General features: G+C 42.7%; 1 protein-coding gene across 15 annotated transcripts in view; it reads left to right on the top strand.

The window, feature by feature from the left end:
* The window catches only part of PKP4 (plakophilin 4), a 244100-nt gene that overhangs the window by 206320 nt on the left and 15375 nt on the right, over positions 1-22405 (top strand). For all 15 annotated transcript variants that reach the window (XM_058715192.1, XM_058715191.1, XM_058715194.1 and 12 more), the window contains 4 exons: positions 13807-13990; positions 17384-17501; positions 18912-19103; positions 19297-19470. In XM_058715192.1, coding sequence (XP_058571175.1) covers positions 13807-13990; positions 17384-17501; positions 18912-19103; positions 19297-19470 — 668 coding nt within the window. The remainder of the gene's footprint in view (positions 1-13806; positions 13991-17383; positions 17502-18911; positions 19104-19296; positions 19471-22405) is intronic.

Raw genomic sequence — 22405 nt, 5'->3', positions numbered from 1 at the left:
GGATTAGACTTCCTGCCTTAACATAGTTTGAATATTAATGCTTTAACACATCTAAATTATCTATTGATTTATTACTATGTTCTCTTTCTCAGATGCTTTCAAGGCATCAAACCCTCTCACACCAAAAAATAAATTATTTACACTTACATACATATGGCATATGTATATAAAATGAAAATTAGAACAGGATAAATAGAACTAAGAGAAAAGGAAGAATATAAACCTATCCATTCTAGAAGTCAATATAGTCCCTCCCTTACATTAAGTTCTCTGTAAGGGAGGCTCAGAGGAGACCATGTGTTTGCAGCATGAGTGCTTTCTTTTCTTGTTTGCTGTTTCTTTCCCATCACTGTGAACTTCCTGTGTCATTGTCCAAATAGCGTCTCCCGGTAATACCTGTGTGGCCAACAGGGCTGCAAACTGATGTGTGTGGGCTCCCTACAACATCATGGCAATCCGGGGACAGCCTGATGTTAAAAGCATAGCTTCTACTCAGATTTGGTTCTCTTTTGATTAGTCATGATAGATGTGTAGGGTGTTTTTTCTCTTCTGTCATAATTTCTCACAGGAGGAATAGGTGTTTGGTAGATTTTTGTTTCTGAGGTTTTATCCTTGGGTGAAATGGTTACAGTGCTTTCTCTGAGCTCAAGGAATGTATAAGATTTAGTGATAAACAAGAAGCAAGTACATGAAAGTTTGGCGATTTCTTTTTCATTTGAGAATAAATCCGATTTATTGGAAGTAGAGCCAAACTTCACTAAGAGCTTTTATGTACTAATTTGCCCGGTGTGTACTCCAGATGTAAGTGCTAATTTAGATGCTTCCCTCCATATTTCACTCTCTCTTTGTGAGTGCAGTACTAGTTGCTGAGAACTAGTTGCAAGATGTTTTAAGACATGGGTCCTAGCGTTGAAAGGAGGATATGAGTGTTTATTAATTCAAAAAGGCTGTTTCTCCAGTAGATCGTATTGCTTCCAATGTAAAACCAGCAACAACCTCTTTTTTTTTTTTTTTTTTAGACAACTGCCAGTAACTTTTAGGGTTTAAGAAGTATTTTTTGTCCACATTTGTAGGGGAGGAAAAATTAATAACTCTATATTTTTACTCCCAATAATTTATACTGATTTATGAACCAACTGCTTATGAAATGTTCTCTTCAAAAGCAGTCTTTGCTTTGGAATGGGAGTGGTCAGTGTGTGAACACTTCATCCAGTTGACATTTATAAAGGAGTTGGACCAGAGGACTTCAAAAGTGAATTTCCAGCTTCAGAATGCTGAATGTCAACCTGAGTTTGATTTGTATATAACCATTATCCAGCTAATTTGAAACTACAAAGTCATAATATAAATCTAGCACAGTTATGTGTGTGTCTTGCATGTATGCACGTATTTGTAGACCAAGACTTATGAAGACAAGAAAAATTATACGTTCATATTTTTCGGTTCCAGAATTTAGTGGTACCACCTCTAAATGATGTTCAGTAACTTTTTAAGAATAACTAATCCCTGGTGTGTTTTAATGCCTGACAATATCAAGACTTCCTTGAGCTCCTTCAGTAACTCTTCCTTGAGTCAATACTCATAAACCATCTAAACCAATCACAGGGTTGGAGGAGACCTCAAAATAAATTTTGTCCCATCAGCTATCCAGTGCCTGAATTCCCCGTACAGTTTCCACACAACCTAGCCACCCCTGATGTACTCGGACCCACAGGGACGGGGAGCTCACTGCTTTGTGGGGTTAAGACTGAGCACAGGGTTATCCAGAGAGCAACAAGAAAACATTAAGTATGGCTTGAGAAAGCAAGCAAGGTACGCCCTCGGGAGTTCATTTGGCCTAAGAATAGCCCCATAGGAGAAGACCAGTCACCCCTAAATCCAGCCTCCTGGACCTCTCCTAACCAGGAAAGTGTGTCTCAGGCTGAACCATTCTCATTAAGGCATGTCTGCTCCAAACACGGGCAGCTGCGTGCTATGTGACCACATCACTCAGCATTCCCTATGAGCTGTCCATCTCCTGTAAAATCCTCTTTGAAAACAGAACATTATCCTTCTAAATTTCCATGTTCTTCCAATGTCTCCACGAGGTACTCTGGCCCTGGCTAGCCTAGTGCAGTACTTACCCTTTGCAGGGATGGCGTCGGAGCTCCTCAGTGGAGATTATCATCGGCTTAAGATCATGAAATGTCAAAGCACAATGAACTGCTGTGTTCAAAATATTGTATTATTGGAAGAAATCACTATCCCCTTGAAAACTAAGTATTTTGATATTCTTAATGTAAGTAATTCAACCTAGTTATTAATCCGAAGACTTTTTTTTTTTTTCTAGTCCCCTTTGTTTCAGTTTGGCATTTTAATGTACATAAATGAAGAAATTTTAGCTCTTCTTTTAAAAAGATGCCTCTCCTCTGCTTTGAATATAATAATTGCCCAGCACCTGCATTTTGGGCCACATCTTTACTTGCAGGGAAAAAAGGGAAAACTACTTTTTGCCAGGTGTGTTTTCTCAAGACAGTATGGCTGTCATTGTTAATTAAAATGGTCCTCTCATATGTAACAGGATTCTTGTGTTTTCTTCATTTTGTTGAATATTTTCCAGGTTGAAACCTAATGAGTTTTTCTTTTAGTAATTGCTGATCTATCTGGTGCTCAGGGTGAGGTTTTTTTTATTACAAAGATACTTTTTGCCTTTATTGTGCTTCAACTTGAAAGCCGCATGAAATATGGTTGTTCCTGGTTGGGTAATAAAATGAATGTCTTCTAGGCCACATGCTACGGGTGGAAAGTGGGAACATCTTGTCACTAGAAAAGATATGTTGAACTCATTTGCTCAAGATAATTAAATAGTGTTTCTAAGCCAGGAAATATGAGTTTTGAGTTATTGAGCATTCTGAAAGCATCATTTTTTAAAAACTATAGAAATTGATATTTCACAGAATTTGGAGGCCTACCTTTTTTTTTTTTAATGTACCAGATGTCCTAAAACTACCACATTTCTATTATCCCTGTTAACACTGGTGTTAAATACCACAAAGTAGCCCTTGTTCTTGAATAATAATAGCCTTTGTTTAAATGACTGCTATATTCACTTTCTTTCCAATTTAGCAAGTGATTATTCATCCATATGGCTAAGTAAAATATTTCCACACTGTTTATTTTAAAAATTTTTGGATGCTAGCAGTGGATTTCAGACACTATGCAGAAATTAGGTTTATTCCCTTACTGATCATTAGCGCCATATTTCTAATTAGGTAATAAATTAATAAGGAAATGATAGTCCTGCACTAAGGAAGGGTGGATAGGCCAGACTAAAGTTTAGCAAACAGTAGGATGTTCTATAAAGACCTGGGGCTTAGTGGACATGCATTCAGCCATTTGGAATGTTAAGTGCCATTACAGAATGAAATAATTTACTAAATATGTCCCCTTGGTCTAATTATTATGCCTTCAAAACAGTCATTTGTTCTTTGGTCCAGAGAGGAGTTGGCCTATTACTTTCTATCCTGCTTTTTGTGGACCGCTAGAGCCATCAGGAGCTGTATGGGTAGTTTCCACAAATCTAGCAACATCTCTTCCCAGTTCTCAGCCAAAGTCAGTGGGATCCTTACACTTGGCCCACTTTATAAAACAGGAACAACAGAATCATGTGCTTTCTTATTCACTGAACATTTCAAACCATATAAATTGGTAATAAATAACATGACAAAAAAGTTTAATTGGTGGGGCGCCTGGGTGGCTCAGTCGGTTGGGCGTCTGACTTCGGCTCAGGTCATGATCTCACGGTCTGTGAGTTCGAGCCCCGCATCGGGCTCTGTGCTGACAGCTCGGAGCCTGGAGCCTGCTTCTGATTCTGTGTCTCCCTCTCTCTCTGACCCTTCCCTGTTCATGCTCTGTCTCTGTCTCAAAAATAAATAAACATTAAAAAATTAAAAAAAAAAAAGTTTAATTGGTAACAAGACAAAACGGTGTATTACAGATGGGACAACTCCTAATTCAAAGTCACAACTTTGAACTGGAAAGGGCCTTAAAGAAATCTATTCTTTCCCCCATATTGTAGTTGAGAAACAGGGATCCAGAGAGACTGAGTCCTGGTTGTGTTCCTGGCATGCAGCTCTTCCTTCCTCCTCTGCCTCTGCCCCCCCCTCCCCCAGGCCACTGAAAAGTGCTGAGCAGGTGCACAACTTGTGGGTGCACCTGCCCATTTTCCCTTACTCTTTCAAATTACCACCAAAAAAGGAAAAACAAAAAACAAAAAAACAAAAAACTCTGAATTTATTCTCTGAATTTTATCTGCGAGCACAGAGAAATATGTTTGAACTTGGCCACTAGCACAGTCACATCAAACTACCGATAAGGTATAATCATAAAGTGTTAGGTTGCTTAGAAAACATGAAATGTGATTTTTGTCTTATAACTATTTCAGGATTTATAGTTCGAGTATGAAAAGATTCAACTAATAAGATGAATATGATCTTCTTTTACGCGTAGGCTTCTTTTTTTTTTTTTTTAATGTTTTTATTTCAAGAGAGAGACAGCATGAGCTGTGGAGGAACAGAGAAAGGTACAGAATCCGAAGCAGGCTCCAGGCTCTAGGCTCTGAGCTGTCAGCACAAAGCTGGATGCAGGGCTCAAACCCATGAACCGTGAGATCATAACCTGAGCTGAAGTCGGACGCTTAGCCAGTTGAGCCATCCAGGTGCCCCTTATATGTAGGCTTCTTAAATGTCAAACAAAATGAAGCAATCAAACAGGGAGCCTCAGAGGTCCCTACAGAACTCAGGTGGTCAGCTGTTAGAGTAGAATTTCTCAGTACAAAAGAGACCCCATAGTGACACATGTGTTCAGTATATTGGAGAACCAGTATATTTGAGAAAGATGAGGGCATATGATAGAAATCCAAAAAAAAAAATGCCCAAAAGAACCCAGCCCAGGTCCCCTGAGTACCTTGCAGTTTCTGAGTCTATAGAACTTCTCATGGCTGAGGACTGGAGGTACTTTTGTCTGTAAGCTTCTTCTGCTGGTACCAGATGACGAGGTTGAAGATTTAGTGCACATGGAAAAGCACATTCCTGGAACCCATCAAAGCCAGACATGGAACACATCACTTCAGTGACTTTTTCTCAGGCAAATCTCTAGGATAGTGTAAGTGACCTAATTCTGTGCCAGAGGCTGAAGTACCCTGAAGAACAACCAGGGTGGCCACATCACTGCCCTCCCTGCCACCTCTGCATCCCTGTGATTCTCTCGGGTGGATTTTTCCTTTGTGCGACCTGTTCGCTTTTACAAACTCCCCCTGACAAAAAGAACCATCTTTTACGTCCCTTACGGGCAATTCTCAGTCAGCATTTCTGAATTTTAAGCTGATTTATTTTCAGCTGAAATGCTTTTCCAGGGTACAGAGGACTCTGTGACTACATTATGTAATTAATCCTCTCAGCCTACCCATGAAGTTGGAAAATTACCTGAAATAAAGAATATGTTGAAATGTAAATGTGAGTCTGTAAACGGATCTCTAGAAATTGATAGATCTTTTCAAAGATGCTGTGATCCACCACCTTTGTACCTGAAAAATCACAGAAACGCAGGCTAACCCTTATGGTCTTTAAAGACTTTAAAGATCTATCGCTTGTGTCGTTCGGCAGGGAAAGAATTTAAACAGCAGGAGCAATCCTCTTCAAATTGAGTATGTAGCCTAGGCGGCTGGCCCAGGCCATCATCAACTCCACACTGCCCCTCCAGGGAAGTCTCCTTCTCCCACACCACCTAAGCACCCTCTCACTACTGCTGCTGAAACCAGCGGTGGTGACCACCATGCCCACAGCTGGGCGTGAGGGAGCTCTTCCATGTCTGACATGGAGTATGCGTTAGCTGTGTGCAGGAAATCGCGGGGAACAACCAGGCGAGCAAAGTAAGGCCCACCCAGCTGGCCGGGCCAGGCCTCCTGTGTGACCCAGCCCTCCAGGCCGCTGGACTGGTCCACCACCTTAGTAGCCAGCTGTGCCAGCCAGCAAGGAGGGCAGCAAGCAGGCCCAAGGCTGGCGGCAGGGTAGGAAGAAGAAGCCATGAGCCATGCCTTTCAGTCTGGCCCAGGACTGCGCATTTGTCTGCTCTGGGAGTCCCTGCACACGGTTCAGCAACCCCTGCTGAGGCAGTAGCTTCTGAGGAATCCTGGGAGCGACTATAAACCACCGTGACTGTCGTTTCCTCAGCATTTATCCAGAGGGAGGAAAAAGGCTTTTCTAGGATTAAAGACAGTACTTCTGTCCCACTCATAATAATTGCTTTCCCATTATTTCAGTTCCATTTCAGTTTCATAATTTGTTCACAGCATTCCAGTCCTGGTGGAAAGCTTGAGTGATTTGCCTGAAGCCACAAATGGTGGACATTTTTCACTGTATTTCTCTCTTCCCACTGCCCCTGGATTTCCTCATTCCTGTTACACCTCCAGATCCTCACACACATGCCGAACCAGGGCTCAGCTTGGATGCTACCCTCTCCTTGCATCAGGCTCCAGATTCTCATCACAAGCACCCGCCCTTCCTCTGTGCCTTCCCGTCTCCTCACTCCTTCAGGTCCTCATCACATTCCCCCTACAGTGCTTCCTGGGACATAGGCTGTGCCCCTTCTGGTCCATCAACCTCCCCCTCATCCCTGGGATCACACCTGTCCCTGCCTTCCACACTTCCCCCCCTTGGCAAGTCTTCATCTGCAGCCCCTGCCCTCCCCTTCCAGGCCAGCCCAAGCCTCGAGGCTCTTCTACTCCTGCTCCTCCCAAGCTGGGTTTCCCCAGCCCCAGCCTGCTTCTCCCTGGCTTCTGCCCTTCATACTCCACCCTGGATGCCGTGGTCCTCAATCCTACCAGACAGAAAAACATCCAGGGAGAAGTAGCATGGTGTCAGGAGTGACTGGGTTCTGGAGTGATATCCACTTGTTTCTTTCCAGCTCTGTGGCCCCAGACAAATCACCTCACCTGGCACCAGCTTCCCCAGTGTAAACACAATACCTGCTGCTTGGCGTTTGTATGAGGATGGATGTGGAGTGCATAGTGCAGACAACACGCGAGCTGTGCTCGGCACTCTTCCTACTCTTGGATGCTTTGTGATGGCTGCCTTGTGCTGTGACCATTTGTGGCAAGGCCTCTGAGAGCAGAGGACTCGCCTACGTGTCTCTACCAGCACTTTCCAATACACGTATAACGTAGGACACATGTAATTCTGAACTTCCTAGTAGACACATTAAATAGGATACAGGAACAGGTCTTATTTATGTTAACAGGGCAGTTTATTTAACCCAATTCTTCTAAAATAATCATTTCAGGGGTGCCTGGGTGGCTCAGTCGGTTAAGCATCTGACTCTTGATTTTGGCTCGGGTCATGATCTCATGGTTCATGGGTTCGAGTCTTGTATTGGGCTCTGCACTGTTAGTGCAGAGCCTGCTTTGGATTCTCTCTCCCTCTCTCTCTGCCACTTCCTGGTTTGCACACTCTCTCTCAAAATAAATAAACTTAAAATATAAAATAATGACTTCAATTTACAAGCAATATAAAAATTGAGATGTTTTGTATTCATTTTTTTCATGCCAAGTTTTCATACTCCACTGTATATCTTAATACTTTTGGCAGATCTCAGTTTGGACTAGCCACATTTCAAGTGCTCAACAGCCACATATGGCCAATAGCTACTCTGTTGGACAGCACATATCTATACCATGCTTGGGTATAAGTAACATGCATCTGAAAGGCATGAGCTGTATAGCTTTAATGGACAGGGACGTAGGAGGCCATAGTGTGACTAGATGTAGCCATAGAGTCACAACATTTCTCTCTTCCCAAGAGAAAGCCTTAGAGCTTTGTAAAAACCCTAACAGGTGTTAGGGGAGAGCTTCGGGGGCAGCTGCGATGAGAAGAAGTGGAGAGGTGTATTTGCTAGATCATGAGTATTTCAGCCAAAGACTGTCTAGGGGAATAATAACGGAGGCATGTGCAGGAGCAGGCAGTGGCCCTAGATTAAGAAGCCCACATTCCTGCCTTGTTATCCACAGACTGAGTTTGCGAGATGCACACACACTCTGACCTTCGTATGCAGTCTGAAACTTTGATTTTCTGTATTTTCACTATTAGCCTAATATTTCTATCCCCACTTATCAAGAATGCTTGCAGGGTGGGTATCCCAACACCAGCCTATTCCAAAGAGCACACAGACGCAGAATTGCTAGGGGCGAACAAAGGCAAATATCAGAACTGAAGCATAGAAACCAGTCATGATGCCTCTCTGTGCGGGTACGACAGTGCCTCATCTGTCCTCTCATATAAAACTACCCCCCCGCCCCCGCCCCCTGGCCTCCCGAAGGCTTGGGCAGTTCTTTTTACCTCTTATGAAAGACATCTTGTGAAAGAGCAGGACTGACATGACATCGACAACAGACACCAAGAATAAGGCTAGGTTGTGGAAGAAAATGCAGGAGCATGCCCAGTGGTACTGTTTGAAGTGTGCTAGTTCTTTGGGCTGCTTTATGTTTCTTTTTGCAATATCCACAAATATTTGTGGGAGGGGTTTATAAATTAGGAAACTGAAAAAACTGAATGCCGTATAAAAATTGGTGATTTTAGATTTCTTCCAAATCAGAAAGGAAAACAATTGTGTAAGCTGTTATATATTTATGCTGCCAGAGAAATAACGTTGTTTGGTTGGTGTTTAACGCTAGTTAAGAAATACGTTTTTCAAATAGTGCCATTATTTTAATTAATCAGTAAAATCAGATTATCAGTTGGTTGTTGGAATAGCTATAAAGCTAGTTTTAAGTGTGAGCTCTTTCAAAATTCTGCAGCATAGGATTTATGGGAAATAATATTTTAATTACTTTATTCATTCTTTGTGGGGAAAATGAACTTTCATCTCTCATGGCAGTATTTCCTTGCAATTATTGGTTACTCATAATTGTGTGTGCTTTTTCCTGTGGTAGAGAATAAGCAGCTTTTTCTACAACAGTATGCATGAAATTCTCTAATATTTTCTAGATTAGTTTGTATGTGTATATTCTTAGTTCTCACAACAAATAGCTAATTGCTTTAAATTAATAAAAAACTCAAGTTTCCTAAACCAAATTATAGTTTATTTTTAACTTTCCCTTTAGAAACCAGGAGTATGCTGCTAAATTTTTTTGAAGCAAATTTCTCATTAGGACCTCAGGAGTTGGAGGTTTATTATGTTAATGGAGAATGCTAATCCTATAGCTCTCTCTTTTCTCAACAGTCTTGCTACATCTGGGAGTTGGTGTATTTTCTATTCATTACTTACTGCTCTAGCAGCATTCTGCCTGACCCATTAAATGAAGCCTTAGACAGACTAAGTGGGGAGAACATTGTTTTATTACTACTTTAGTGAGGTGGAGTACACACAGATATTATTAGCTGGTCTCAAGAATGGTGCTTTTTACTTTGATTGGATAAGCCAAATTAATCATTCCATAGCTAAGGCTTTTAAGTGTAATTGAACCTTCTTCATCCAATATTGGTTGATTGGAACTGATTGTTTAGTTTTTCCATAACCTTACTTTTGAAATTGAAGGTGGGGAAGAAAAAAATCCCTGTCTTGAGACTTGCTTTGATATTCAAAGTGGCTAGTTTAAATCCACACCCAGTGCTGTAGCTCTTTGTGTTACCTGGAGAGGTGCAAGATTAGAGGGATAATGTAATTCAGTGCAGGATGATAAAGCTGCCTTGGTGTGGGTTCTCTGAAGGCCACAAACTTAGGAAAAATAGAATCTTTCCTTTTTTCTGGTCAAGAATAATTTTGGACATTTTTTGAGGTTAGAGAAGGCTTGTAGTAGACTGGTTTTATGATGAGTAAGTCATCTCAGTTAACCAAAAGATAGCCTTGTCACCTGGTCTACAGAAGGGTTACATACTTTTAAACACTTTAACATTTTATAATTGGGCAACACTGAGCTTTTCTATTTTGCAGTTTTGAGGGGTTGGGATTCTGGCACGTTAATTTAACTCTTCTGTTTCTAGAGGTATAACAGAAATGGGATTCTCCCATCCTCAGAGCTAAGATGGTTTCAACAGCCATCTCTTTTGGTTTTCATATGAAAGGCAAACCAAACTACGCTAGCAAATTCCCTTACAGGTACAAAACATTGTTCTGACCCTCTCCCCGTAGTTATAAACCTTAAAGACACTCCTGAATACTCAGCTTAAGAGAAGGCATGAAAGGGAGGTAATTGTGAACTAAGTCTAACAGACAGGAAATAAAAGGGAAATCCAAAAATAAATACATGCTATTAAACTGGATCCATTAACAACTATTTCTGAGCACCCATTATGTGCCCTGCTTATGTGTAACAAGACATGTAAAAGAATGGATGATGGTAGAGGATTTGTTCCTCTTGTATTTGCCTGATGAAATTAAAATTAAATTTAGAAATACAAATACTCATCCTTTAAAAAAATCAACATGTAGAATTTCAGTCCTACAAAATAATTAAATGGGAATTTAATTCATTTTGTGCAGCTTGACTCTTTCAGTTACTATATGTAAAGCACACAATGCCTGGCACAGAGTAAAATCACAGTAAATGGTCATGTTACTATTGTTTGTATTGACCTATGCACATTTATGCTGTTCAATCCCATGTAGATAAGGGCTAGTAGTAAACTGTAGAATGACATATAACTCCACTGATCATTCTAAATGCCTGATAAAAGAAAGAGCAGGACAAAATTCTACCTGCACAGAAAATCAAGGAAATCCATAAATCTAGGAAATAGCCTCTTAACAGAAGTAGGTCTTAGCAGGAGCCAGAAGTGGAGGCAGGAACCATGAAAAACAAGATTTGCTGCTAGTGATCAGAGAAATTCTAGGCATCAACTCCTAGATCCATCATGCTAAAGAGCCACCCCTCTTAGTCATGTTTTCACATGTGAGTCTGTGACTCACACTGTATCGTTTTCTGTAGTTATATGTGTAATTTTATACCTACAGCCTATAATGTAACGAGCTTTCCTTTCCATAAGCCTTGCCTTACAGTTAACTTTATTAGAATACATTTATTCCATGAAGTACAACATAGCGTATTAGAAGATGCCACTTTCTCCCATGGTTGAATTCTGTGGAGTGAGGAATTTGAAAACATGTTATAAAATTGTCAGGGGAGGTTAGGAAATGACCCTTCCCACCCAACAGTATCTGGGCCGTATGCTGCCCTGCGGCTGGCTCACGCCCCAGCAGGCCCCGGCAGTATCCTGGGTGGAGTATGGCTGTCCTCATTAGCAGGAAATGTTAAAGCCCCGTTCGTGGCAGCCTTTATCGCCCACCCTTCTATGCTTCAACCCTCTCTTTCTTCCATCTTGTCTCCCTTCTGCTATCTCCAAGGACTCATTTTTACTTGTTAGCTCCCAGGTCCCACCCATGGTCATCAGTCCTCTGATACCTTTCCCCTGAAACAGTGCTTTTCAAATGTCTTTTAGACATGAACCCTTTTTTTCAAACAGAAACACACAGTGCAGCCCAATATTGAGGACAGATAAGTATGGAGCCACTCTGGGTGAATCGGGGTGGGGATCTGGCAGCCCGCTGCCAATTCTCCCCCCACACCTCACATGGCTGCCCCTGAGACAGTCCAGTGAAACCTCCAGAAAGCAGGTAACACAACCTCCCTAAGATTAAAACCTCCCTGGATTAAAGCCATTTTATATAGAAACATGGCCAGTTTTATCAGAATCCATGGAGAAATAACTCTGCCTAATGAATTTAAGTTCATTTCATAAGCACCCATATGCACATGTGCACATAAACACCCATATGCACAATATGTCTATCGTGTGTCATGTATTATATAAGCAAAGGCCTGTAATGGTGGACACAACAAGCTTTCAGAGACAAAGCAATGTCTTTATTTTCCTGATTCCAAACTGTCTAAATTCCCCTCCCATTTGGGGCCTAACTAGATGAACCACTGCTGAGCCTGAAGTCCTTTGCTAATGGTGAGCCATCCCACCCCAAAGAGTAAGCAGAGAAAGGGTAAAAGTCCTTGGGGGACAAAGGAAACCCATCCAGCCAGGTCCAGAAGTCAAAGCCAAGTGAAAGAGGAAAGGAACCAGGCACAGGGCACAGCAGACGGCTTTCCCAGCCAGAGCCCAAGCATCAGCCTCCATTACCAACCATTCCCTCAACAGTGTGGGTAGGTCAGGGCAGACCTGCAGGGAAGGGGTGGTCCTCTCTCGGCTTAGAGTCAGAATATCAGTTTACTATCTTCACTCCAAGCCCTTTGTCTGTACTTCTCCATCTTCTAAAAGGAAAAAGTCCCGTCAGCACTGTCACACCTCCCTCTTTTATAAAGGTCCCCACCATTTCTCCAGGCCCTGAGAAGGCTGAGCAAACAATCCGTAGTTACCATGCACTGGAGGCAGCGGTTCTCCCAACACCCTTGATCAGTCATGTTCACAAGCCTGACACGCTCCCATGGAAATGGGAAGATTTTGCCAATTCCTTCCCCTTCACAGGGCCTGAAGCATTTTTTTTTTTTTTTTTTTTTTTTGGTCGATAATTCTAAAAGCACTGTTGTATGGGCTTTTGAGCATCTTGTCAACGATGCATCAGGAGTGCAGGGCTCTGAGGGACGCCAGGACCTCAGTGCCAGCTGCCCTACCTCTCCTCTACCTACTTTTCTCTGACTTAGGAAAATGCACTGATGTGAAAGGGTCATAGAGTAAGTATAATCTTGAATTTGCTCTGATACCTTATAGAATAATTATTAGAAAATATATGTACTGTAACAATAACCCACCTCATAGTTGATACAGAAATAAAGACACTCTAATAGGCTTACAATTTAAATAATACTCTCATAAGCTGCATTTAAGTCTGTTGTTCAGTCCTGATATGAATTATAGTAGGAGGGACGTAATGTAGTGTCAGTCTCGCCTAGATCCAAAAAAGGAATGGCAGTAACTTGCACATGGCAGTAAAACTCTTAACATAGAAATAAAAATGTTTAAACCTTATCTGATTGTGGAGGTGAAACAGATGTAACCGCCCTCTATATATGTTACTGCAAGCATATTTAAGCTTGAGCTTCGGGGCACCTGGGTGGCTCAGTCAGTTGGGCGTCAGACTTTGGCTCAGGTCATGATCTTGCAGCTCATGAGTTTAAGCCCCGTGTCAGGCTCTGTGCCGACAGCTCAGAGCCTGGAGCCTGCTTCGGATTCTGTGTCTCCCTCTCTCTGCTCCTCCCCTACTCTCACTCTCTCTCCCAAAAATAAAATAAAAACATTAAAAAAAAAAAAAAAAGAATTAAAAAAAAAAAGCTTGAGCTTCCCAGTAGGAAGAGGAAGCATGATGTAGAGAAACATGTCATTCTTTTGAGAAAGAATTTTTTTCCATGTACCGAAGTCTAAAAATGGTTTTGCCACACAGAGCATTGAATGTAAGGGATGATGCAGTGAATGACAGCTTTACGACACCCACAGATGTGTTATGTTTGTATGTTTGTGCCCCTTGATTGGATTGTGCCCTCCCACACAAAGAGTAGCTCTAATTTACCCTGCAGAAGCCACAGTCATCTTGTCTGATAAATACGTCGGCTCTAAAACTTAAGAGATGGACTGCTACGGCTTTGTGATGGGCTGCCAGGAGCTCACATATGTTCACTCAGCAGTTAGTAGAGGTCCACCCCTGCCTGATTGCAAATTCAGGCCATAGATTAGATTTGGAACAGAACGAGTTCACATCTTATGTTTATTTGTTTATTCCTAAACCTGCAGGATCTCTAATTGATAATTGGATTTTTTAAATCTCATTTTTAAGGAGTTCTTTGGAATTTATCTTCATGTGATGCTGTAAAGATGACAATCATTCGAGATGCTCTCTCGACCTTAACAAACACTGTGATCGTTCCACATTCTGGATGGAATAACTCTTCTTTTGATGATGATCATAAAATTAAATTTCAGACGTCACTCGTTCTGCGTAATACGACAGGTTGCCTGAGGTAAGTTCTTTATTTCTTCTTTCCAATTCTTTGATTAAAGAGCATGTGTTATGGTTAAATTGATTTTAAGAGGATTTACTTCATTTTATTAACGTTTACCATGTAGGTAAATGACCACTGGACTCTTATCCTGTGAGTTAAACACCATGAGCACAGACTAGCGGCCTGAAAGACATTATCTGATAAATGACCCTTCTGTGGATTAGTAAAAAGGGCCCTTTCAGTCCGGAATTACTGCCAAAATTCCTGTGTTTTCCACTTTAACAGCATTTTTCTGGTTATCACATCCTGACTGCTAATGTGTTTACAGCCTGGTTTTTGTTTAAATTCAAAATGTGATGGTTAAAACCTTTCTGCTTTTAAAAGGTGCAAAAGGTGTGTGGTTTAAATAATCATTGGGAAAAAAAAAAATCATTGGGTTTGAGTTTTATAAATAAATGAAAATGAGCCCAAATACTATTTTAAGTCATTATCTTTAGCATGTGAAATTCATAAAGGCCGCTTTATGGACAGTAGTGCTTATTATTTGCCATTAACACTCATCAGCTCAGTTTCTACCCAGTGTCCCAGGCTTACAGTGCTCTGGGAAGTTGAAGCAGGAGCCTTGGGCAGAGTGGCTTCCTGCCCCACTCTGAGCTTCAGCTTCCTCATCTTTAGAATAGGGAAAATAACACCATCTCACACTTGTGAAGAATCAGCTCCATATAAAGTGCTTAGTGAAGTATCTGACACATAGCGCTAACATTTAAGCCATGCATCCAGTGTAAGGCTATAACAGAGCTTGAAAGATGGAGAGGGAGCCTAGACTGCTGCTCTGAAGCCTTCCACTGTTGTGACAAGTGACTGTCAACCCCCTTGCTGTGGGTGGATGACAAGAGTCAGGATCCTGGGAAGCAGGCTAGCTCCCTAAATCAGACGTGTGCATCAGACGGCAGTTTGTATCCCCTACTGATGATCTGTGGAAGGAGCACCTCATGCTCTCCCTGCCCCTGCATCTGGGGAGAATGTGATCACTCCTCAGCCAGCCTGCCGGGCTTCCCAGAGGCAGGACATACCAGTCAGGTCCCTCAGGTTCAGGACTATAAACATTTGGTGCATGCCCTCTCTGTGAAATGAGTGATGAATAAGACAGACAGGACCCTGCTCAACAGAACCATATTCTATTGAGGAAAACAATCAAGAAAATAACAGTGAGGGGCGCCTGGGTGGCGCAGTCGGTTAAGCGTCCGACTTCAGCCAGGTCACGATCTCGCGGTCCGTGAGTTCGAGCCCCGCGTCAGGCTCTGGGCTGATGGCTCGGAGCCTGGAGCCTGTTTCCGATTCTGTGTCTCCCTCTCTCTCTGCCCCTCCCCCGTTCATGCTCTGTCTCTCTCTGTCCCAAAAATAAAATAAAAAACGTTGGAAAAAAAAAATTTTTTTTTTTTAAATTTAAAAAAAAAAAAAAAGAAAATAACAGTGAATGCCATGGTAATGTAGGATTTATTGGGAGATGATTCTGATGGTCGAGTGGCCCCTCATAGGAGGTGAAATTAAAGCCTACATTGAAATACCACCAGGAGCTGCTCATCTGAGAGTGGAGTGGGGTCCGGACACATATTTTAAGTAAAGAGAACAAGTAGTATGAAGGCTCTGGGGCAAGAATGGGCTTACGGCTGGAGCTTAATGGGCAAGACACAGAGTAGTACCATAGATTATGCAGGATTTTTGAAGTCAGAGGAAGGACTTTGCACTTCATTCCAAGTGCCTTGGGAAACTGACAGAGGGCTTTAATCATGGGAGTGATGGGACTGGATCCTGGCTTCAGCATGAAGACTAAACAAGGGCAACAGTAGAGACTGGAGGCCAAGGCTATTGCAGAGATCCAGGCAGATGATGACAGTGGCCTACACCAGGTGCTGGAGAGAGGTAGGAGATAGGGGGTATTTTTCTGGAGAGAGAGCTGACAGAACTTGCTAATGGATTGAATAGAGGGGTGGGGAAAGGGAGGAGATAAGGATAATACCTCAATCTTTGGCTGGATAAATTGGCAACACAGGGAGAAGATAGGGTAGAGAGGTGAGCAGTTGAGAGCTTTGGCCATGTCCATTTTGAGTTGTCTGTTTAGCTATCCACGTGGTAATATCAGGAAAGCAGTTGGATAAAGGAGCCCAGAGTTTTAAAGAGGGGTCAGCCTAACGATAGACATTTGGGAGTCATGCATGGATCCACAGGTTGTATTAAAGCCAAGGGGCAGAGGGAGACCACCCATGAGAATGGAAAAAGATCAAGAAGGGACCAAAGTAGTCCTGGGCACTCCAGGGGGTCCCCCTGGCTGAAAAGACTAAGAAGGAAAGGCAGCAAGATGGGAGGAAAACCAAAGAAGTGAAAGGTCCCAGGGGCTTATAAAGGAATAGAAGATGGCAGCTGTTAAGTGCTACTGAGAAGTGACACAAGATAAGAACAGAGTAGGGACCACAGATGACATTGTCTCTCTGGCCCCAGAAAAACAAAGATGAAAAGAAAAATCATTCCAGACCCCCTTACCTAGCCTAAGTTTTTGCAAAATCTTAGCATATCCTAGAACCTTTGCTAATACCACATAAAACGAGATAGATCCTTAATATATGGTATCAATTCATGAAGGCAAACTGGTATCAAAATTTTCAATATGGATTGCCCGGCTGGCTCAGTCGGTAGAGCATGCAACTCTTGGTCTTGGGGTTGTGAGTTCAAGCCCCACGTTGGGTGTAGAGATTATTTGAAAAAATAAAATCTTAAAAAAAAAGTTTCAATATGGATGAGACCTAAAGCAATTTTCAGGGTTTTTTATATTTGAAAAGATGAGAAAAAGTGTAGCATAAGCAAATGTCCATATTTAACTTGAATATCTATACAACAAGTGACCTTTCTTCTGTTCGTTCATTGAGGAAGCATTTATGACCACCTACTACATGCAAAACATTATAATAGGTACAGGAGCCTGCCATATCTGGTGGCCCAACAAGGGAAGCAAAGCATGTCTAGAAATAACAACCATAGCTGACATACCAGGCACTTTAATAATTGCTTTATATGGAGCATCTCTTCCTCACACAACCCTATGAGGTGATCAATATTCTCCCCTTTTTACATATGAGGAAACTGAGGAGGATAGCCCCCAAAACAACTTTTTGGGAGGTTAGAAAGTAGGGTGTCACCAGAGGGATACAGAATTCAGATGCCCCTGCTCCTTTCTATTTGGGTTGACAACAGGGAGCTAGTTATTGTGAGTTCTCGCGATGTTAAAATGCCTCCTCACACGGCATCTGCACGGTTGCTGCCTGTCGTCGGTTCTCTCTGATGTTAAGATAAGGCTCCGTGGCTAAGGAGTAAGCTGTTCATCTCAGCAGCTCCCACGTGTCTCTGCCCCTTCAGGAACCTCAGCTCTGCAGGGGAGGAAGCGAGGAAGCAAATGCGCTCCTGTGAGGGGCTGGTGGACTCGCTCCTGTATGTGATCCACACATGTGTGAACACATCCGATTACGACAGCAAGGTCAGTGCCGGCCTGCCATGCGAGGGGTATGGTGGCAGATGATGACAGCTGCCTGATGCTGCTCCTTGCATGCCATTGATTCTTTCTGCGATTCTTGAGCCTTTCCTCCTCATTAGGCTACACTCCAGATTAAGGGGATTAATTTAAAAATTACAAATTAACAGGGACATGACAACTTAAGAAAATAGCCTTAGAACCATGAAAACTGAGTGACTCCGTGTGGCCAAGGACTTAGTGTGGGGTGGCAGGGTCCTAACTTTCTTTGTGGTTCTTCTGGGCTAATTGTCACGGTGACTGCCCGTGCTGCTGTTGCCTCCAGTCCTGTGTCCCCTGTGCCTAGAATCAGACCCATCTGTATTTGAGTATTACTGAATAAACGTTCCTGGTTGAGGCATTATAACCCACCAACCTCTCTGCCCTTCTTGCCCCAGTGCAGGCCACAGCCCGCACCCCACAGCCCACACCCACGTGGATACCCTTCTCTACATCCCCAGTCTGGCCCTTTCAACCCTCCCTCTGTTGCCTTGCTGGTTAGTCTGTTCCCAGTAGGAGCCCCTTCTGTTCCCCTCCAGTTTTCCCCATCCTTGCCCCAAGGAACAGGAGCTGAGGAAGGTGGGGGCAAGAAACAGAAAGGAGGGACTAAAAGTGTCAGGAGTTCCAAGTGGGCGAGCTATGGGCTAGATAAGGAGAGGCCATAAATAGGCCTGTGTCATAGACGTGGGTCTGAGAGAAGAGAATGACGAGTGGTAGGCTCAGGGAGAAGGTGGGGGAAAAACTCAAAGTGATGGCCAGGTTTTTATTTGAACCTCGTTGATCAAAAGATGTGCAGATGAAATGGAGAGGAATGAAGTGACAGTTGGCCTCCCAACACGAGGTGTGATACAGATTTTAAGAAGCAAAAGACCACGTACAGAAGGCAGATGTCAACAGAGAAAGAGCTGATGGAACTTTCCTCAGAGGGAGGGCAGAGGGAGATGGATGGAAGGGCCGAAGATGGGACTTGGGGGGAGGGGCTTCCCCAGAGAGGGGGTTGCTCGCACCTCTTGCCGTGGCAAGGATTCCTAGTGGCGAAAAGGAGTGACGTTGTGGCAACTTGGGTACACCCCTGCCAGTGCAGCCGCACTGAAGCAGGAACACTGGACATTTTCTCCTCCAGAGCCCTGCACATTTTCATCAGATGCAGCATTGCGATCGGGGCCACAGATGTACCGAGGATAGCCCTGCACTGTCATTTGGGTATCCCACAGAAATTCTGGAACTGTAATTCTTTCCTTAGATTGTTTCAGGTTCCCTTAAGTAAAAAAGGAGCTCATATTCTACATTTATTTATGACCACTGCAGCTCAGTACAGAAGCATTTTTGCAGTAATGTGCTACGATGGTTTTAATTATACGCCGTGTTGGTTTTCAGACTGTGGAAAACTGCGTGTGCACCCTGAGGAACCTGTCCTATCGGCTGGAACTGGAGGTCCCACAGGCCCGGCTACTGGGGCTGAGTGAGCTGGATGACTTACTAGGAAAAGAGTCTCCCAGCAAGGACTCGGAGCCAAGCTGCTGGGGGAAGAAAAAGAAAAAGAAAAAGAGAACGCCACAGGAGGATCAAGTTAGCATTTTTTTTGACATGAAACTCTAAGGTTTCATTTTTCTAGGAGTAAGAAATCACATATTTGGCAAGAAAAAAAAAATTTCTCATACAGTTTTTCTACCTAACTATAGCTGAATCCAGCAGAGAGGAATATTTTCAGGAATGTTGTGTTCATTTTGTTTCCATTTCACGTGTGCTCTTTGTCTTTCAGTGGGATGGAGTTGGTCCTATCCCAGGACTGTCTAAGTCCCCCAAAGGGGTTGAGATGCTATGGCATCCATCAGTGGTAAAACCATATTTGACTCTTCTGGCAGAAAGTTCCAACCCAGCCACCTTGGAAGGCTCTGCCGGATCTCTCCAGAACCTCTCTGCTGGAAATTGGAAGGTATGATGTCTTCCAGTTATCTACAGTTCTTTCCATCTGTGCAGCCAGATCAATAATGATGGTGAAAAGGAGACAGTTGTTTCGAGTTTGGGAAAGGGTGGGAGCACAAAAAGGAGGGAGATAGCAAGTGGTTCTGGAGATCCAAAGATGAATGTGACACGGCCCTCCCTATACAAACTGAAGACTAGCAAGAAAAATGTACAGATAGAGTCAGTACAGCATAGCCTTCACAGGATATGTGTACTGTGGCGTCTTGAAAAAGGACATCTAACCCAGCCTGGCAGGTGACAAAAAGACCAAGAGGGAACCCAGGAGATGGGGAAGGTTTCCTAGAGGGATGGTGCTACCCAGATGGACTCTTAATGAGCAGAATTAAGCCAACAGAGTGCGAGGTTGGGTATATAGAGGGAGTGATCTAGAGAAAGGGACAAGAGAGGAAAGGACAGTGTGGCAGAGACTGCAGGATGGTTGCTGGGGCATCAAGGGCAGGGCAAGTGTGGCCTGGGTTAGACCCAGCCATCGCAGACAGGTCTGACGGCCAAGCTTCAGAAGCTGGGACGTGACCTGCAGACCACAAGGGCCACTAAAGGGGTTTAAGCAGACAGGTGACACAGCTGTGGATACTACTGGGTCCCTTCTGCCACGGTGCAGAAGATGAATTCAAAGAAGAGGAAAATAGAGGCTAGGATTCCGTGCTAGACATGTCAGGGGCCTGAATTAAGGCTGAGGTGGGAGGGAGAGGGGCCACCGTTCCTCTCTCAGATGCTTACAGACATATGGATGATGCACATTACCACATCCCTTTGAAGGTGTGTGACTTCTTTATGAAAATTGAGAGTGGTTTCCTACTGTTACTGTAAGCAGGGTCTCAAAACTTCTTAAACAACCTCTAGCAATTTCCCAGACAGTCCTTGTCTGAAATATTTTTAACCTCTAAAAATTTCCTGACGAGTATATTTTAGTAAAGTTATTCTAATGCTTGTTTTTGGCTACTTCTGCCACCACCACCTCCCCAAATGAGAAGCTTTTGGCCACTGTATTATCCATGAGAGTGAAAAGCACTGCTCAGGCTAGGTATGGTTTCTTACGTGCAGTCAGCTGCTATAATGAATGTACGCAGATATTTACGGCCTAGTGCTAAGCCAATGTGGTTATTTTGTTGTTGTTCTTAAGTAGCTTAGCATCTAAGTGCTGGCTCTGGACCCAGACCCCTTGGTTTTGAATCCTGATCCTTCCACTTATTAGCTAGGGGTCTTGGATCTTCTCTCCTCAGTTTCTTCATCTGTAAAATGGAGATAAGACCTACCTCATGAGGTGGCTATGAGCATTAAGAGAGATAATAAATGTGAAGGACCTAGGACTGTGTGTGGCACATAAGTATTGATAAATATTTATGTTGGTGACCCAGTGTTCACATCCAGCTTATTGTATGACAATAAATAAGATAATAATTGACATAGATGTGATTTGAGTTGTGTTGAATGGTCATTTAGTGAATGTAAGTTAGATGGCAAGCTCACTTAAAATATAAATACTGGGGTACCTGGGTGGCTCAGTCAGTTAAGCATCCGACTTCTGCTCAAGGTTCATGGTTCGAGCCCCACATCGGGCCCTGTGCTGACAGCTCAGAGCTTGGAGCCTGCTTTGTCCACATCTCTCTGCCCTCCATTGCTTGTGCTCTTTCTCTCTCTCAAAAAATAAAAATAAATATAAAAAAAAATAATTTAAGATAATCCTAACCACAGATGCTGTCAAGTCAGAGGCTAAATTGGGAGTGGTGGTGCCCCAGAAGGGAAGCACTCTGGGCTGGGCTGAGCCAAGTGGTCTCCACATGAGCCAGGTGTTGGCTCTGATCTTGCAGGTTTCAGAGAGAAGTTGAGAATGCTGCCTTGAGTGCTTTATAGCAAATCAAGTATTCCATTTCCTTTCCCCCTCCCCCATAGATTTCATCTGATTTAGAAAAATAGGAGTATTCGTTTCATATGAAGAATGTTAATAGGGTCTTTGGAATGAGTCTTTTCCTATTACTCGTATTATTTAAGTAATCTGTTGGCATTCAAGAAACTGAGTGGTCAATCATATATTTTAATGTTCAAAATAATACAAAGGGCTGGCAGATCTTTATCCTTATGTCTTGACCACAGCAGGAAAGTACTAGATGTTTCATGAGCAACATTTTTCAACTTTCCTAAATTTTGAAAAACAATTTGCATTGGTAAAAAATGTCAATAAAAGCTCAAAACAAGATTAAAGACCCAATTTTCAAATGCTACTTTTTTTTTTTTAGTTATTTCTCTGATGACTTAGCTAGCATTCATTTCCAATTCAAATGGTACACATGCTGAACAAACTTGCCTCATAGTCACAAAAGAATTTCTTGACTATGAATTAAAAAAAGCAGCTAACTAATCTTGAATAAGAAAGCATCCTGCACACAAATATACTTACTTTTTCACCAGTGTGTGTGAATTATGATGCTCAGTGTTTCTGGAGAATTCCTTTTCTTCTGAGGCAAGGGCTTTTTTTCAGTCAATCTCTTTGAAAGGTTACTGAACTCTAAATATTGTTGCAGAGAATATAGGAAAAGAATGACTTGATGGAGACAGGTTCTCCTGTAATGTGCAGTGATCAGTTACTGCCATCCTATTTATAGCCTCTGGACCTGGCATGGAGCCAATTGCCAAGAAGACCCAAGATCCGTCCTTAATCATATTTATGTATCTGAGGTAGAAAGCAATCACTGCCTTCTCTTTTCTGCACAAAAATATCTGGCAGATGGTGGCTTGAGATTTTTAGGCTTTAGAATTTCTTTTTTAAATCAGTCATCCTCGCCTATCTTTATCCCCAACTATGGTTTTTTCTTTACTGACACCACAGATTTATTCTCCAATTGGAAAGAAAACATTTAATCTATTAGTTTATCTTTTGGAAACCT

This window comes from Neofelis nebulosa, chromosome 2, assembly GCF_028018385.1.
Source record: "Neofelis nebulosa isolate mNeoNeb1 chromosome 2, mNeoNeb1.pri, whole genome shotgun sequence".
Lineage (NCBI taxonomy): Eukaryota > Metazoa > Chordata > Mammalia > Carnivora > Felidae > Neofelis > Neofelis nebulosa.
Note: the sequence above shows the minus strand (reverse complement) of the source record. Positions and strands in the feature narration are given on the sequence as shown.